The sequence below is a fragment of the Peromyscus maniculatus genome, chromosome 9 (genome assembly GCF_049852395.1).
Source record: "Peromyscus maniculatus bairdii isolate BWxNUB_F1_BW_parent chromosome 9, HU_Pman_BW_mat_3.1, whole genome shotgun sequence".
Lineage (NCBI taxonomy): Eukaryota > Metazoa > Chordata > Mammalia > Rodentia > Cricetidae > Peromyscus > Peromyscus maniculatus.
This window is the reverse complement of record NC_134860.1, coordinates 97828297-97842466: the sequence shown is the minus strand read 5'-3', so window position 1 is coordinate 97842466 and position 14170 is coordinate 97828297. Positions and strand designations below refer to the sequence as shown.

Here is a 14170-nt window from a genome sequence, read left to right as displayed (position 1 = left end):
TAATCTTGAGTTTTAGGGTTTCAGTTTTTTAAATAGATTCAATCGATTTTTTTAAGCCAACAGTTGGGAATTGCATTTCTTCTTTTCTTTCAAATCAATGCAATGTTTGTTACATACTGATAATTTGATGACATTTGCACAACGATCAATTTGGGAGAATTACCATTTAAATCTCCTTAAGAATTTGTCATTTCTAAGCTGTGAGAATTTCTCTTAGTTTTCTGTTGCTGTAAAAGAACATCTGAGGTTAGCTAATTTATAAGAAAGAGAATCCCATGCAGCTCAATTTAGGAGGTTAAAGAATGGTTTTGTCATCTACTTACTTGTGGTGTGGTCCCATTGGTTACATCACAACGGATGGAATCATGATGAGATCACACGGCACAGCTGGAAACTTCAGAATAGACAGTCTTACTCATTTGTAACAATTTCTCTCTAGGAAATGAGGGAGCTATGAAAACTGCATTAATCTCTTCTAACAGCAGCATTCCATGACTCAGTCTTCTTACATGGGCCACAGCCCATCTCTTAAAGACTCCTCTGCTTCCCAGCATTGCTACAGTAAGGACCATGCTTCTAACACTGAAGCACAGGGGTATACACTCAAACCAATTCCAAACCCCAGAAGGAAACTCTGAATCTCTGTAGTTATTTGAAACACAAGTTGTTGTAGGCTTTATTTATGCAGTTGTGTTTCAGAAAACTAGAACTAATGACTCACAACTATATTTTTGCATCCTAAAATCAATGGAGATTTCTGTGCCCCCGCTTCCAAACCTACTCATCACTGTCTCATTCTCTACCTCAGATCAACATTTTCAGTTCACACAGATGAGTGAGAATATGTGACACTTGTCTTTCTGTGATTGGCTTATCCCACCTTCCACCATGTCTTTCAGTTCCATATACACTGCCACAGATGGTGGAGAAATTGAAACATTTATCCACTCTTGGTTTACAGGAGTCTCAGTGCAATACTTGAGATCACTTTCTTAGGTGCTGTTGATGTTCCCTGGCTGACATTGTTAATTTTCAAAATCACTTTATTGTACTCTTGAGAACTTTAAGATAAACATCTATAATTTATAAGTTCTTTGGATTTTATATCTCCTTGGAGTTTGTAACCAAGGTGTGGCTGTTTGAGTACAAAAGCCTATGCACTGTCTGTGAACTTTTTTTCATTGAATTATATTGAACCTTAAATTGTAAGATTTTTATCTGTTGATGTTAGAAATATTAAGAATTATATGGAACATAACAATCTATGAAAAAAGTTCATAGGTTTTTTTTATTATATTTAGCACATGTTTTACAAATTCACTATAAAGCAGTGGAATATCCAGTCATATTAGGGGTCAGACCAAATTTTTTTTATTTGTTTGAAATACATCTTTCCTATATTAGATTCCATCTTTTGGTGGGATAGGATGAGTACTATAAACATTAGCTTATAGGCTACTCATTTGTACGTGTGCGTGAGTGTGTGTCTACAAATATATTGTTTGTGAATTAATCTACATTTGTGTATGTGTTCTCAAAATGAGACCAAATCTCCTACTCCCCAAATTGTTCCCGTGGCCTTAAGTGCTGTCACTCACCATTTGTCTTTGATTGACTTCCTCTTTGAAGTCCTCTGGTTTCTTTTTCTTCCCATATTCTGTTATTTCTCTGGAGTTCCCATAACATCACTAAGTATGGCATTTTAATAGAGCTGAATGTTTAAGAGAATCAGTTTTTTTTCCTCTGTAAAATATGGATATGCACTTTAATTAACCAGAAAAATTGTTTTATGTGTCAACTATTTAAGTGATACATGTGAATCAGTTTAGTCACTATTAAATATATGAGTCATTCAAAAGATGGAAGGTTATTATAACGGTTTCACTTATCTGTATTTGGCTCACCTTCATTGACAAGAAGCTTCTTCAAGGCAGGTGTGTTGGCTTATCATTCTTCATGTTCTTGATTTCTGTGATATCTAGCTTTTAACTATTAACTTGACTCAGACTGGAATTATCTGGAAAGAAAACCTTAACTGAGGAAATGCCTAGATCAGGTTGACCTGTGGACAAATCTGTGATTGACCTGTGGACAAATCTGTGATTGACCTGTGGACATATCTGTGGGGAGTGGCCTTGATTGTTTACTGATTATGGGGTACCAAGTCCACTATGGGTGACACCATACCGTGGGCAGAGACTTCAGAACTGAAGAGAAGCAAGCAAGCACACAGCATGACTGCATTCATTTTTCTCTGCTCTTGACTATGGAGGTTAGATGGCTAGCTGGCTTGGAGCTTCTGCCTCGACTCCCTACCCTCATGGGCCGTAATCTGGCACTAGATAATTTTGTTAAACCCTTTCAACCCTAAGTTGCTTTTTGTGAGGTTATCTTGTTACAGTAACAGAAATAAAACTAGAACCATTCCTGGCCTATAAGGATGAATGAGTAGCCATGCATTTACCATCCAATTTAGATGATTGTTAGGATGACTTTTATCTCCCGTTTCATGTCAGCAGCTAGGATGCATGTGAGTCCATCCTGTAATTTCAGTACTTCTCAGCTTGTATGAGGGTCTTTTTGTGGTCCTTACCAACAAGGATAAACCTTAGTAAATCCTTTCACATTCTAGCAAACATATTTTGATTTTGTAGTAGAGTTAGCTGTGGAGGGAAGTGGAGATTTAAGTGATGCACTTGGCAGTGTATTAATTTGCTCATCACTGAGAAATGTCCCTTGGCTGTGATTCCACTCTGATAGCTTCCTATTGAGGACAAGATTCTGAGCTACATAGGACAGAGGTGATGAAGTTTATTTTGTACACACTGGAATGATGTGTTCGGCCACTAAGACATGGGTCACCCAAGAGAAATTCACTACAATCACCAAACCTTCCCGATGCTGTATACTGAGTCACGTGGTCCTGGAAAACATTATTCAGTTTCTTCATCCATCTACCACATTATTTCCTAAAATCAGCTTTGTTTAGTCTGCCTTGGGTTCAGAGGTGTGAAGAGGTTAAATGTACACACATTTTAAAAATACTGCATCTCATAATTTCTGAGTATTGCTAAATAAGTTAAGAAAGCCAATTTCATTTAAATGTCAACTGTAATTAAGCATGTGCCATTTGTTTTCCTATTCAGGTCTTTCAATTTGATGGAATGTTTCCCCACAACTTGATAAATATTTGTTAAATTTCTCATGAATTAATTCAAAAGTGGATAAGAGCAACGTGTTTTAGTCAGCCACTCTGATGGGCCCGAAAAATTTTATTCTGTAAGCAAACTGTTTACTATGCATTTGCACGGATTTTATCTTGTTTAATGTGGGCAGATAAAGCGTGCTAGGCAACAATCAATGGGAAGGCCAACTGTGCCTGCTGCATACTGAGCAAGGGGGCTTACGTCACTTTGGTATGGCGTAGATGTTCGGTGTACAGAAGTTTGAACTGCTCACCCCCTTCGGTTCCCAGCTATGTCCGAACACCACCCACTAAAGTGAATTAGTATACAGACCTTATATTATGTTTCTTAAGAATCAAACATTCAACCGGGCGGTGGTGGCGCACGCCTTTAATCCCAGCACTCGGGAGGCAGAGCCAGGTGGATCTCTGTGAGTTCGAGGCCAGCCTGGGCTACCAAGTGAGCTCCAGGAAAGGCGCAAAGCTACGCAGAGAAACCCTGTCTCGAAAAGCCAAAAAAAAAAAAAAAAAAAAAAAAAAAAAAAAAAGAACTCATAGAGACTGCGTTGTGGCTGGGAGCCCTATTCTTTCCCTACCTCCACCAGCCACCTAAAGACTCCACAGGGCTTACTTAATACCTTTCTCATTATACCTAAGTCACATCGTGGCAGAGAGGATTGAAAGAGGGATGCCAGTATGGTCCCCCTTCAGTGCAGGCTCATGTGTGACCGATGTTTTGTTCACTTTGGGGATGGGGGCAGCATTTAGTAACACATGTGGTAGTACTCATGTTCTTATAGGCCAGGACAAATGCCACATGCTTTCATTTTGTCACATTCTAAATCACATGAATTAGACACACAAGGGCCAAGTGTAATCATCCTGCCGGTCCTTGGCAATACAAATCAGAGTTTTGACTGTGCAGTCCACCGATCAAATGGCAATTAGCCTTGAATATAAGCATGGCATAAATTACTTTCCAGGCCGTTATATTGAACACAATATATGTAAAAAGAAGTGCTTAATTCATTTGCTATGGTTACTTTCTTTTAGGGGTTGGTTTGTTCTCTGGGCTCATGGAACAATGAAGAGCAGTAGAATGGAACTTGAGAATAAAGGAAAAAAACATTTCTGTGTCCCTGCACACTGGCTCTATCCCTGCCCTTTGAAAGTGAGCTTTCGCAAGTCACCCTTGTTTATAACAACTGCTCAAGCTGACTTATTTCTCATTGGCAACCCACTTCTTAAAACATGTTTGTCTTTCTGTATTATTATCATCATTAAAGAAAATATGTGTCTTCTTATGTAGAAACATAACTATAGGAAAAAAACAGGAAATAGCAAAAGGGTGTTTACAAACAGAGAATTCTAATTATCTATCTATCTATCTATCTATCTATCTATCTATCTATCTATCTATCTGTCATCTATCTATCTATATGTATGTATATATACACACATATGTGTATATATATGTTTATATATATATATTTACAATTCCAAGGATTATTACTGAATATGGTTATCTATGACCTTTGAGTTCCATTTCTCTGAATGCTAGTAGTTATTGAATCTCTGAGTTGTCTTAGTGATTGACTTACGAACACTTCAAAAAGTGTAGTGAGGTGCTTTATTCCTCAGCATCCCAGGCGTTGTCTAGAGGACATGCATAGTCACAGTTGAAAGCTGCATCCAGGAACTTTGTGTAAGGTGCCTCGGTGCTCTGGTTCTCAGGAAAGTTCAAGTGGAGGCAGGACTTCATGGACTTGACCAGGAATATTGGCAATAAAGGTGCACTGGCATTTATAGAATTTGTAATATGGACCACTTAGTCTTCAGTACATATTAAAGACATTCTCTTTTTTAGTTTATGGTAAAACAAAACCAAAATCAAGTGTGTGTTCTGGGGATCACGGGGTGAGGAAAAGGGGGCATATAAATGATAAACACTTGTCATACTCTCCAAAAGTGTTTAAAGATGATGGTTTCTGTTTTGCTTTCTTACCTGAACCTTTCCCATGATGCCACACAGCTCTTCTCACATTGAACATGCCATTCATTCCTGCAAAAGTCTGAAATTCTGTATCTAATAGAGTTATTGCAATTTCTTTATTGTAATTGGATTGTGCAATGGGCAGGAGAGGGGTTGGAACTTTGTGCATGGAGTTTTTCTTTGTTGTGTCTGCGTGTGTGTGTGTGTGTGTGTGTGTGTGTGTGTGTGTGAAGGAAAGGATAGAATATTATAAAGTAGGCGAATAATTATAAAGTATGTCCCAGTGACTTTTATTTTGCTTTAGAATGTTGACATTTGTACTCAGCAGAAAGATAAAGTCCTTTTCTTTCCTATGGTGAAGACATCTCTCTTCACATGGGCACGATTTGCCGATCACCTGTGACTTGTGCTTAAAAATACCTAAACACTAATTTCTTCACTACAGAGAATGGCATATGTACCATGGAAATCTACTTGTCTTTTTTTTTTTCTGTAGTAAGTACTACTATGCTCTGATATACAGGAGTTCAGAGGAGATACAGTAGGTGTCACCTGTCACTTAGCAACAAGGATTCTATTTTGTATCCAGTATTCCTTTAAGTCAAAATAGCTCTAAAACATACCACTTAGATTTGCATTTCTCTCCAGAAACATTTAGATTAAGCTTCTAATATTTTTAGTTTCCAGGATTCTCATTGTGACAGATGAAACAGAAATAAGTTTAAATAATAAAAACTCCGCTTACACGGTGGAAACTTCAATACTTGAAGTACAGACTGGGACCTATTATACAGTATATCAGATTTACATGCGCAAAAGCTGCCTGTCAAGCTCCCTCATCAGCTGTTCATCTTATGGTAACCGAATGAAATATGTATATAAACCTTTATTACTTGATTTCTTTTCATCAGGACTCTAAAATGCAAGACCACAAGTAATGAAGCAGTCATTTATAAACTGCAGTCTCGAAAACTGAATTCCAAATTGGGTTGCTGTAGCAGTACCAAATTCAATTTACTTGAAACAGAACAACTAAATTGCCTTTGAGCAGAGAGTGGAATACCCGGACTCGTCAGATGTCCATAAACACATCCAAAATGTGTTTCTCTGTCTCCGTTTGAACAGACATAAAAGGACTTTCAGGAGACATAACAACAAGTGGACATTTGGTCCTGCAGTGCTTAAATGTGTTAAACTGTAACTTTTAAAGATTGAGAATCTAATAGAGGATTGAGATGTGATGGAGAGAGAACAGCCTGGAAGTATAGAGAAACATCATGTCTGGACCCTTGAGGGTATTCCAAACTGACATTTGTGGAAGATATCCTCTTTTGTTATAGCCAAGAGTCTGTCTGTAGTCCCTGGTGTAGTGTTTGAATTCTACAGGATAGTAGGTGATCACATGTAGAAATGCTAAGACAGAGAGAAAAAAAGAAAGGAAGGAAAATAGATGTTCTCGGAGGCTTCTCTGGTGCTTACTAAAGAGAAGCGGATGCAACTGTCCTTTTTTCTGCTTCTTCTTCTGTCCACAACACACAATTCATTCATGGTTCCAGCAGCACCATTTTGGTTGAAAACAAATGTATTATTCTTTCCACGTTCTTTCCACTTTCTCGTGTTTGTATTTCTGAGAACATACTTTACTGTCCTTTGTCTAATGACAATAAGGAAAACTCGTTGAAACCAGAGAAGTATCACAACAGTATGTGATAAGATTTTCAAAAAATAACTCTATAAAGATTTAGTAGTACTACTTCAAAGTATGCGCACACACACACACACACACACACACACACACACACACACACACACACACGTGAGGAGTATGCACCCATGTGTACAGGTTCCCCAAGGAGGCCAGAGGCCTTAGGTCCCTCCGGAGCCAGTGATACGGATGGCTGTGAGCTCTCCAGCTTGTGTGTTGGGAACTGAACTCGGATCTTCTGCAAAGGACAGCAGGCTCTTTTCATCACTGAGCCATCTATCTCTTTAGCCCACAGATTTTTAAAAATTTATTTTCTCTTTCTTTTATAAAATTTATTTTTACTTTTAAAATGAAGCCAGAAAGAAGCGTGGTAGTGACACATTAGACACATGGATATTGAACATTGGTCACATGCACTCATCCAACACAACTTTGTCCAGTAGAGAATCACTTGAAACAGTGCTGGTTTAAATTGAAGAATTCTAATGTCTACTATTGTCCTTCCTTTTCAGCTTGGTGATATTACTGTTCCCAGTGATCTACTGAAAAATCAAAGAAATTATTCTTGGGAGAACTTACATGATTCCCAATAAACAGTATACATGCCATGTTCTGTGGTCTTTCTACTGAACAGTATAGTCAATACCACATCGTGGGAACATTCTCAGAAGTTTCTGTGAGCTTCCACAGAGCTCCACCTGTTATAACATACCTCATTAGTCTGCTAAGGGTGCCTAGCAATAAATGTACATAACTATATTACTGCCAGAGAAACACAAATCAAACGTCTATGTCCTTGATACTAATACCAGTGAATGGTACATTATAAATTATCATTAGACAACTGTCTGGCACAAGATTTGTATTTTAAAAAGTTTGCTGTAGAACACCTTCACCAAAGGGGATATGGATGGTAGACATATCCAACTAGGGATATTCTATCCCTAGCTCAAGTTTTTTGATGTGGCCACTGGTACTCAAAATGTCTCTGCTTTGGGAAGATTTACTGGATAATTTCAGAAGTCTATGTGGCAGAGATAAGTAAATTTGATTCGGAAATTGATGAGAGATTAATGTTACTGGAAATGTGCCATTTTTGTATTCCATACCGTGCTTTGGGCTTTAAAGGGATTTGAGAAACAGCATAAAGGTCCCTTAGCATGAATAAAACCTGAGCCTCGTCTGTTTGGCCACGTGGCTTCCATTGAACGGAATCTCTTTCATTCTTCCTGTTAAATATTTCAGCCAGGGATTAAAGAGTGCCAATTCTTATGTGTATGGCACTTAAGATTTTATAGATTCCTATGTAAACATGTCTTCAGTTAGGGTAGGCATGGGAGGCAGAGCAAAAATTATTATCATCATGCCTGCCTCTATGGAAAAGAAAATTGGACCTCCATGATACTGGATGAGTTTTTGAAGGGCATGCTGCCAGTGGATGATGACGCTGAGATTAGAGAGCCATCTACATAGCAGTATACGAGTCTTCATTTCTCACATTCGCTAGTGCCTTTTAAAGTATGGCGTGGAGGCGCACAGGCAGAGCTGAATCTTGAACAGTCTCGTAGGAGTTTGAACTGGGGAAAAGTAAAATTCAGATTGTATTGCCTGCAGCTTTAAAATACATAAAAGTTTACATTTAAATTGTAGTGTAGAGGTAAGAGTAAACCACAAATAATTTCACACTGCAACTTGGGACAAACATGTCAGATTCCCAGTGGCCCTAGAATTATCTAAATTATTTAGTTGGACATAAAATATATGTTCAATCAGTTTCATCATGGTCAAATGGATCTTTTTGTTTGTTTGTTTGGGTTTTTGAGACAGGTTTTCTCTGTGTAACCTTGGCTGTCTTGGAACTAGCTCAGTAGACCAGGCTGACCTCAAACTCACAGAGAACTACGTGCTAGGATTAAAGGTGTGCGCCACCATCCAGGTCAAATGGATCTTAATGTAGTTCTTGTGCTCAAGTAAAACATTGGGATTCTGCATTGAATTACCAAATTCTGTAGGAATGTATGGTATTCTTCTATGCATAGTTAACACAGTTTCCTGTTTAAGTCTACAGACTGATATCTAGGTTATGTAATTAGCACCTAAATTACTGGAGTACAGATCCACACAAAAAACACAGAAGGAAAGTTTCTTTATGCGATTCTTCATTTGGTTTCATGTGTTAGCTTCCTTCCTTCCCTCATATTATAAGCCTTCATTGATGTGCTAAGATTCTTCAGGTCCTCTGTTTGGCACACTGGGAATCAATGGTGGCAATGTGGTAGCTCTTCTTCTTGTCCCCGCAGGAATACAGATTGGCAGGGATTGAGATCAGTGGTGCAGAATGAGGATAAGGTGGTGGTTGAGGTCTGCTGGACAGTTCCCCTTCCTGGGAACTGTTAAGGTCTCCTCATGTCTGTCTTGGGGTAGTGGGGGCATCTTTTTACCTATCACACAAAAGTAATATTCACGCTAACAAAGGTCTTGGTTCACAGAAGACTTTCATGTAAGGATGTTTTAACATTATTAGTGATTTAAAAAAAATAACAATTAGCCAGAATTAGGGTGCAAATTGTAAAAATGATGGATGCACTTCTCCAATGAAGTGTTAACTATTTAAGATGATATGCTAATATGATTTAAATCACTGGGAAAATGGTATATAACTGCTTTAAGGTAGTCAGAGTTTTGCTTCTAAATCTCTTACTATATGCTAGAATTCAAGGATGCCCCAGTACTCATTATAAAAAACTGTTTACAAATCACCTGTGTGATCCCCTCCTGTACTTTCAGTCAGTCATAAGTCATTTGTAATAGTTAATAGGTCACTTGTAACAGCTAATACCATGTCAGTGTTCCGTGGGCGGGGGAAATGGTAGAAAAAACCATCTGTACACACCCAGTGCTGGTACACATGTTTTTCTGGAATATTTTTGATCAATAGTTGATTGTGTCCATGGGTGTAGAGCTGGCAGTGCATAGGTATGAATGCATATTAAAATGTGAAAAAGATACAGAGCCATGTCTTGAAATGTTCAAGATTGTGATTGGTGGTGAAGAATATTGCTCATTCTCCTAAGAAGCTGGAACTGATGCACTTGTCCAAGCACTACAAGGGACAAGATGTGCTTGATGACATCACATCCTAATTGATGACTTTTGGTGTATTTTATACAATAATATAGTATGTTTTTCGGCAATGAAAAGTAGCATTTTATTTTGAATTGCATGAAAATGTTTCTAGTCTTTCACTAATATTGAAATATTGCATTACTTTTTAAAGTAGCATTTCCGATAATATAGTAAGTTGCAGTTCACGTTAGGGGTCTGTCTTGAGACACAAGAGATGGAGTGGGGAGATGAAAGCTAGATGCTGTCACATCCCAAGACACACAACACGCAGGTTGCATAGCACTTCACTGAGGGCTTTAGCACTGAGTGGGTTCTCATTCTGTCTAGAAGAACAGAAACACACGCAGAAGCCAGACCATTGCCGCAGCTCGGAGGCATTGGCATAGACTGGGTGCTGTTAACCGCAAGGCATGTCCCCTCTTGGGTGTAATTCCCAACCCCAGAAAAGGAAAGACAACTGTGCCTAATAAGCTGGCTCCACTGAATGCCAAAGAAAATTTGTCTCATGAAATGGAAATAATGAAGCAGGTTATGTAATTGTGAGTGAATAAATAGAAAGAGGTCTAAGACAGAGCCAAATGGGGTAGGTGGCCTGTGGAGTTCAGCATTTCCAGTCCAGGAATGTTTACTGTATTTGGTGAAATCCTGGTGTCCTGGATGTTTAAGATGTTTTACCAACCACATAAATGTAAAATTTTTGTTTATATAATTTGAAAAGTGATGTGCCTCAACTTAATATTATTAAAAGTGATTTGGTTATTGGCTAACCTGTGTATCCTCAATTTTAGCCTTTTAAATCATTCTGTACATTTGTGTTACTTATAAAGGGAAAGTGATCATTTCCCCAGTAAATACCATTTCTTGAAAATGTTTACGTTCCTCTGAATAATGAACTTGAGGCTTTGACTTAGGTATCTGTGAATTCTTCACATACAGTGAATTCACACCTAACTAGGTATTTGCCATTTTCTCCTCAGCTTGCCCCCTTCTCTCTGCTGCTTCCCTTTTTAATTCCTTTCTCATCTACTTCTGGGCCTTTATTACCTCCTGCCTAGGGTATCATCTGATTCTCACAATTGATGCCGCCTCCTTGGTTGTTGTCTCATTCCTCCAAGTGGATTTTCCCCTTTCCCAATCAAGAACATTATCGTATAGAATTTGCTCTCACCGTAGCTTTTGGTATGTTTTCCTTGCAGGATCAATGTGACTCTAGAAACAAATGGATGAATGAATATCCATATGAAGAGGAAAACCATCAAGGTTGGTGGCTCGATGGGACTGGACTGGAAGCATTACTATTCTGTTGAGTGATGCTCCGGGCAGTCACCAGAACATTTCCTTGCCTGAATGAGACAGAGGCCACTCAGCACACACAGCCACCATATGTAAAGTGTATTCATTCTGTCCTTTTAAACAGAAAGGTATTTATAAAGAGGCAGCGCTTTTTACTCTGCGTGCAAGCGTGCTATCGATATTTTCTAGATTTAATATTTTTCTTTTTTGGACAATGCCTCATGTATCCTAGGCTGGCTTCACACTCACTGTGCACTGAGCGTGACCCTGAACTTGGGATCTCTCGTCTCTCTGGTGCTGAGGTTTCAGGAGTGTGCTGTTCACTTGGTGCTAGGGTTTGAACGCAAAGCATCATGTGTGCTAAGCCAGCCACATACCAACTAAACTAAATCTCTAGCCATCTTAAGAATCAAAAATTAGATGAACATCAAAAATAAAAGATCATTGATAATGGCAGATCTCAGAGATGAGAGAGAGGCAGAGACAGAGACAGAGACAGATTTTACTGAATGTGCAGAAGTTCCCATAAGCATACTGTAAACACAGTGCATGGCCATGGTCAAACACTGTTGTCTTTCTCCTTGGAGTATATTTGAGTTCCCTAATACAGATCTAGCCTAATTGGAAGAAAGCCAAAAATCTGTGAGTCTCAGTGGTAGTCCAGTGTGTGCATTATTTTGTTTGTGGTAGTTATATGAGCTTCTCTGTTATAAAAACTCTGGGCAATAAGAAGAAAATTAGAGTACATTAAATAATCTTCATCTCATAGTGTGTTAGAAAATCGGCAGAGCCAGCCCAGAGGGTTGTGCCTTTAGCTTGTTGTGTGGCTGTCCATCACCCATGATTCCTTGCTCTTCTGCCAGTGTGCTTCCTCTTTTCACAGGCTTTGGTGCCGTGGGGTGTCTTTCTCTGGCAGCCCTTTCTCACAGCTTCTTAGAAACGATTTTCCATGTTAGCTATTCCTCCATCACTTGGCCTTCTTCCTCCCTCACTGCTAGCTTTTCCCTTCCACTGTTTGTGTCTGCGAAGTTTTCACAGAAGGGGTAAGGACTCAGAGACGCTAGCCAGGAAATTGACGGGGAGAACTCACAACATCCTTCTTCAGATCCTCATTATTGCTGGTGCGGGCACATCTGTGGGCACATCTGCATGCTGGGGGGCGGTGGTGGTAAGAGTACCCACGGCCTTCTTATGTGGAGGGCAGTGACATGCTAGCCAACTGGCTTTCTGTGAAAGAGGAAGAGGCAGGGCCTCGGTTTATCTTTTGCTTTTCCTCCCCCCCCCCCCCCCCCCCCCCCCCCCCGCCCACCAATTTTCATAGTGTAACTACTTCTGCTGTGGTGGACTTGAGTAGTTTACCAGCTGGGTAATTTAGAATTTAACAGTTGCATTTTTTATGAGCTGGTGATGAGCTGAGTCTAGCACATCATTAATAACTCCATTTCTAGGCTAAAGTTAAAAATTATTACTTGAGACTACTGGGATAAAACGAGTAAATTTCCATCGTGTTACATATATATATATATATATATATATATATATATATATATATATACATGTATATATATATATGCATGTATGTATGTATTTGGTATTTGAATGGATCAGAGTCAGCTTTGTAAATTCATAATTTTGGCAGTGTCGTTGTTCTGGATCTGATTTTATGATGACAACTGAAGATGGTGACAGAGCCAATTGTCCTGTCAGTACTTGGCCTGAGGGTGAAATGAAAATAAGCCTGACTGTAATGTGCTGTATGCGATTCTTTCCAAGTGACCACACCTTGTGGCTTGTTATTCACGAGTTCCAAAGTCTTTCTCAGGGGAAGGAGCAGTTGGATTATGGTTTTTCTTGTTGCTTTCCTTTTTTGTGTGTGTGGCGGGGAGGGGTCTGGGCATGAAGCTCTGTTGGCAGAGTGCTTACTTACTCCGCACAAGGCCCTGAGTTTGATCCGGTACTCCGTAAACTGGGGGTGATGACTCCTGTAATCACCAGTCAGGATGGGGAGGCAGGAAGAACGTGAGCTTGAAGTCATCCTCAGCTGCATTTTTCTGTGTGTTTTTAATAATGACTTCCAACCATAGTTTCAATCATAGTTCCCTGCGGATAGAGAACACACTGACACTTATTTTTCGTCCCATGTGAAATCTGTGGCTATCTTAACAACATTTGATTCAGGGAGAAAATTGCAGAGTTGGAAATTTTATGGTGTTTTCTTTTTTATATTTTAAATATATTGACGAGGTCAATATTAAGAGCAGCTTTTTTAAAACTATCACTTGAAGCATCATTTCCGCTATCTGCATAATTGAAAAGGGATTTGAATACGGCTCCTCTAGTACTTTTGTACAGTCCTAGCTTTCCAGTGGTGATAATGTCCTGCCAAGAGCCACAGATATCATGCTGTGCCTCTTGTCCTCAGTTCTAAAATGCAAATGGCCTGCCTGGGATTTATACAGTGTCTGTTGTGTCCAGGAATCACACTTTCAGGATTGGTTTTCATCTGCCTTCTCATTAAAAAATATACATTCCTATTAAATTCTTTTCCATATTCAACTTCATTGCACTTGAGTTGTTCCCTCTACCATGGGTCATTAGAAAACATCAAATAGATTTTCCAAAGATACCAGCCAGCCATTGTGTCATGCTCACAAATATTGTTATCAGATCGGTGTTAACACATGAATGTGCTTCCATACTTGATTGCACAGTGAGCTTGGTAACTTCTGTGGATGTGGCTCCTGGCCTCTTGCATATTCCAGGATGTCAGGTTTGCTGGGTGCTTCTCAGCAGCTAGCTTAGAGCAGATGTTTAAAATATAGACTTGTGTATACGTTATTTCAGCTTATCGGAGTCCAGGTTAAAAGGT

The 14170-nt window shown here is 39.1% G+C and overlaps 1 protein-coding gene across 7 annotated transcripts in view; it reads left to right on the top strand.

The window, feature by feature from the left end:
- The window catches only part of Klf12 (KLF transcription factor 12), a 433603-nt gene that overhangs the window by 124865 nt on the left and 294568 nt on the right, over positions 1-14170 (top strand). For 4 of the 7 annotated variants that reach the window (XM_042285279.2, XM_006978004.4, XM_042285280.2 and 1 more), the window contains exon 2: positions 11205-11268. The exons of the other annotated variants lie outside the window; for them this stretch is intronic. In XM_042285279.2, coding sequence (XP_042141213.1) covers positions 11236-11268 — 33 coding nt within the window. In that variant the 5' untranslated portion in view covers positions 11205-11235. The remainder of the gene's footprint in view (positions 1-11204; positions 11269-14170) is intronic. 7 annotated transcript variants of the gene reach the window in all.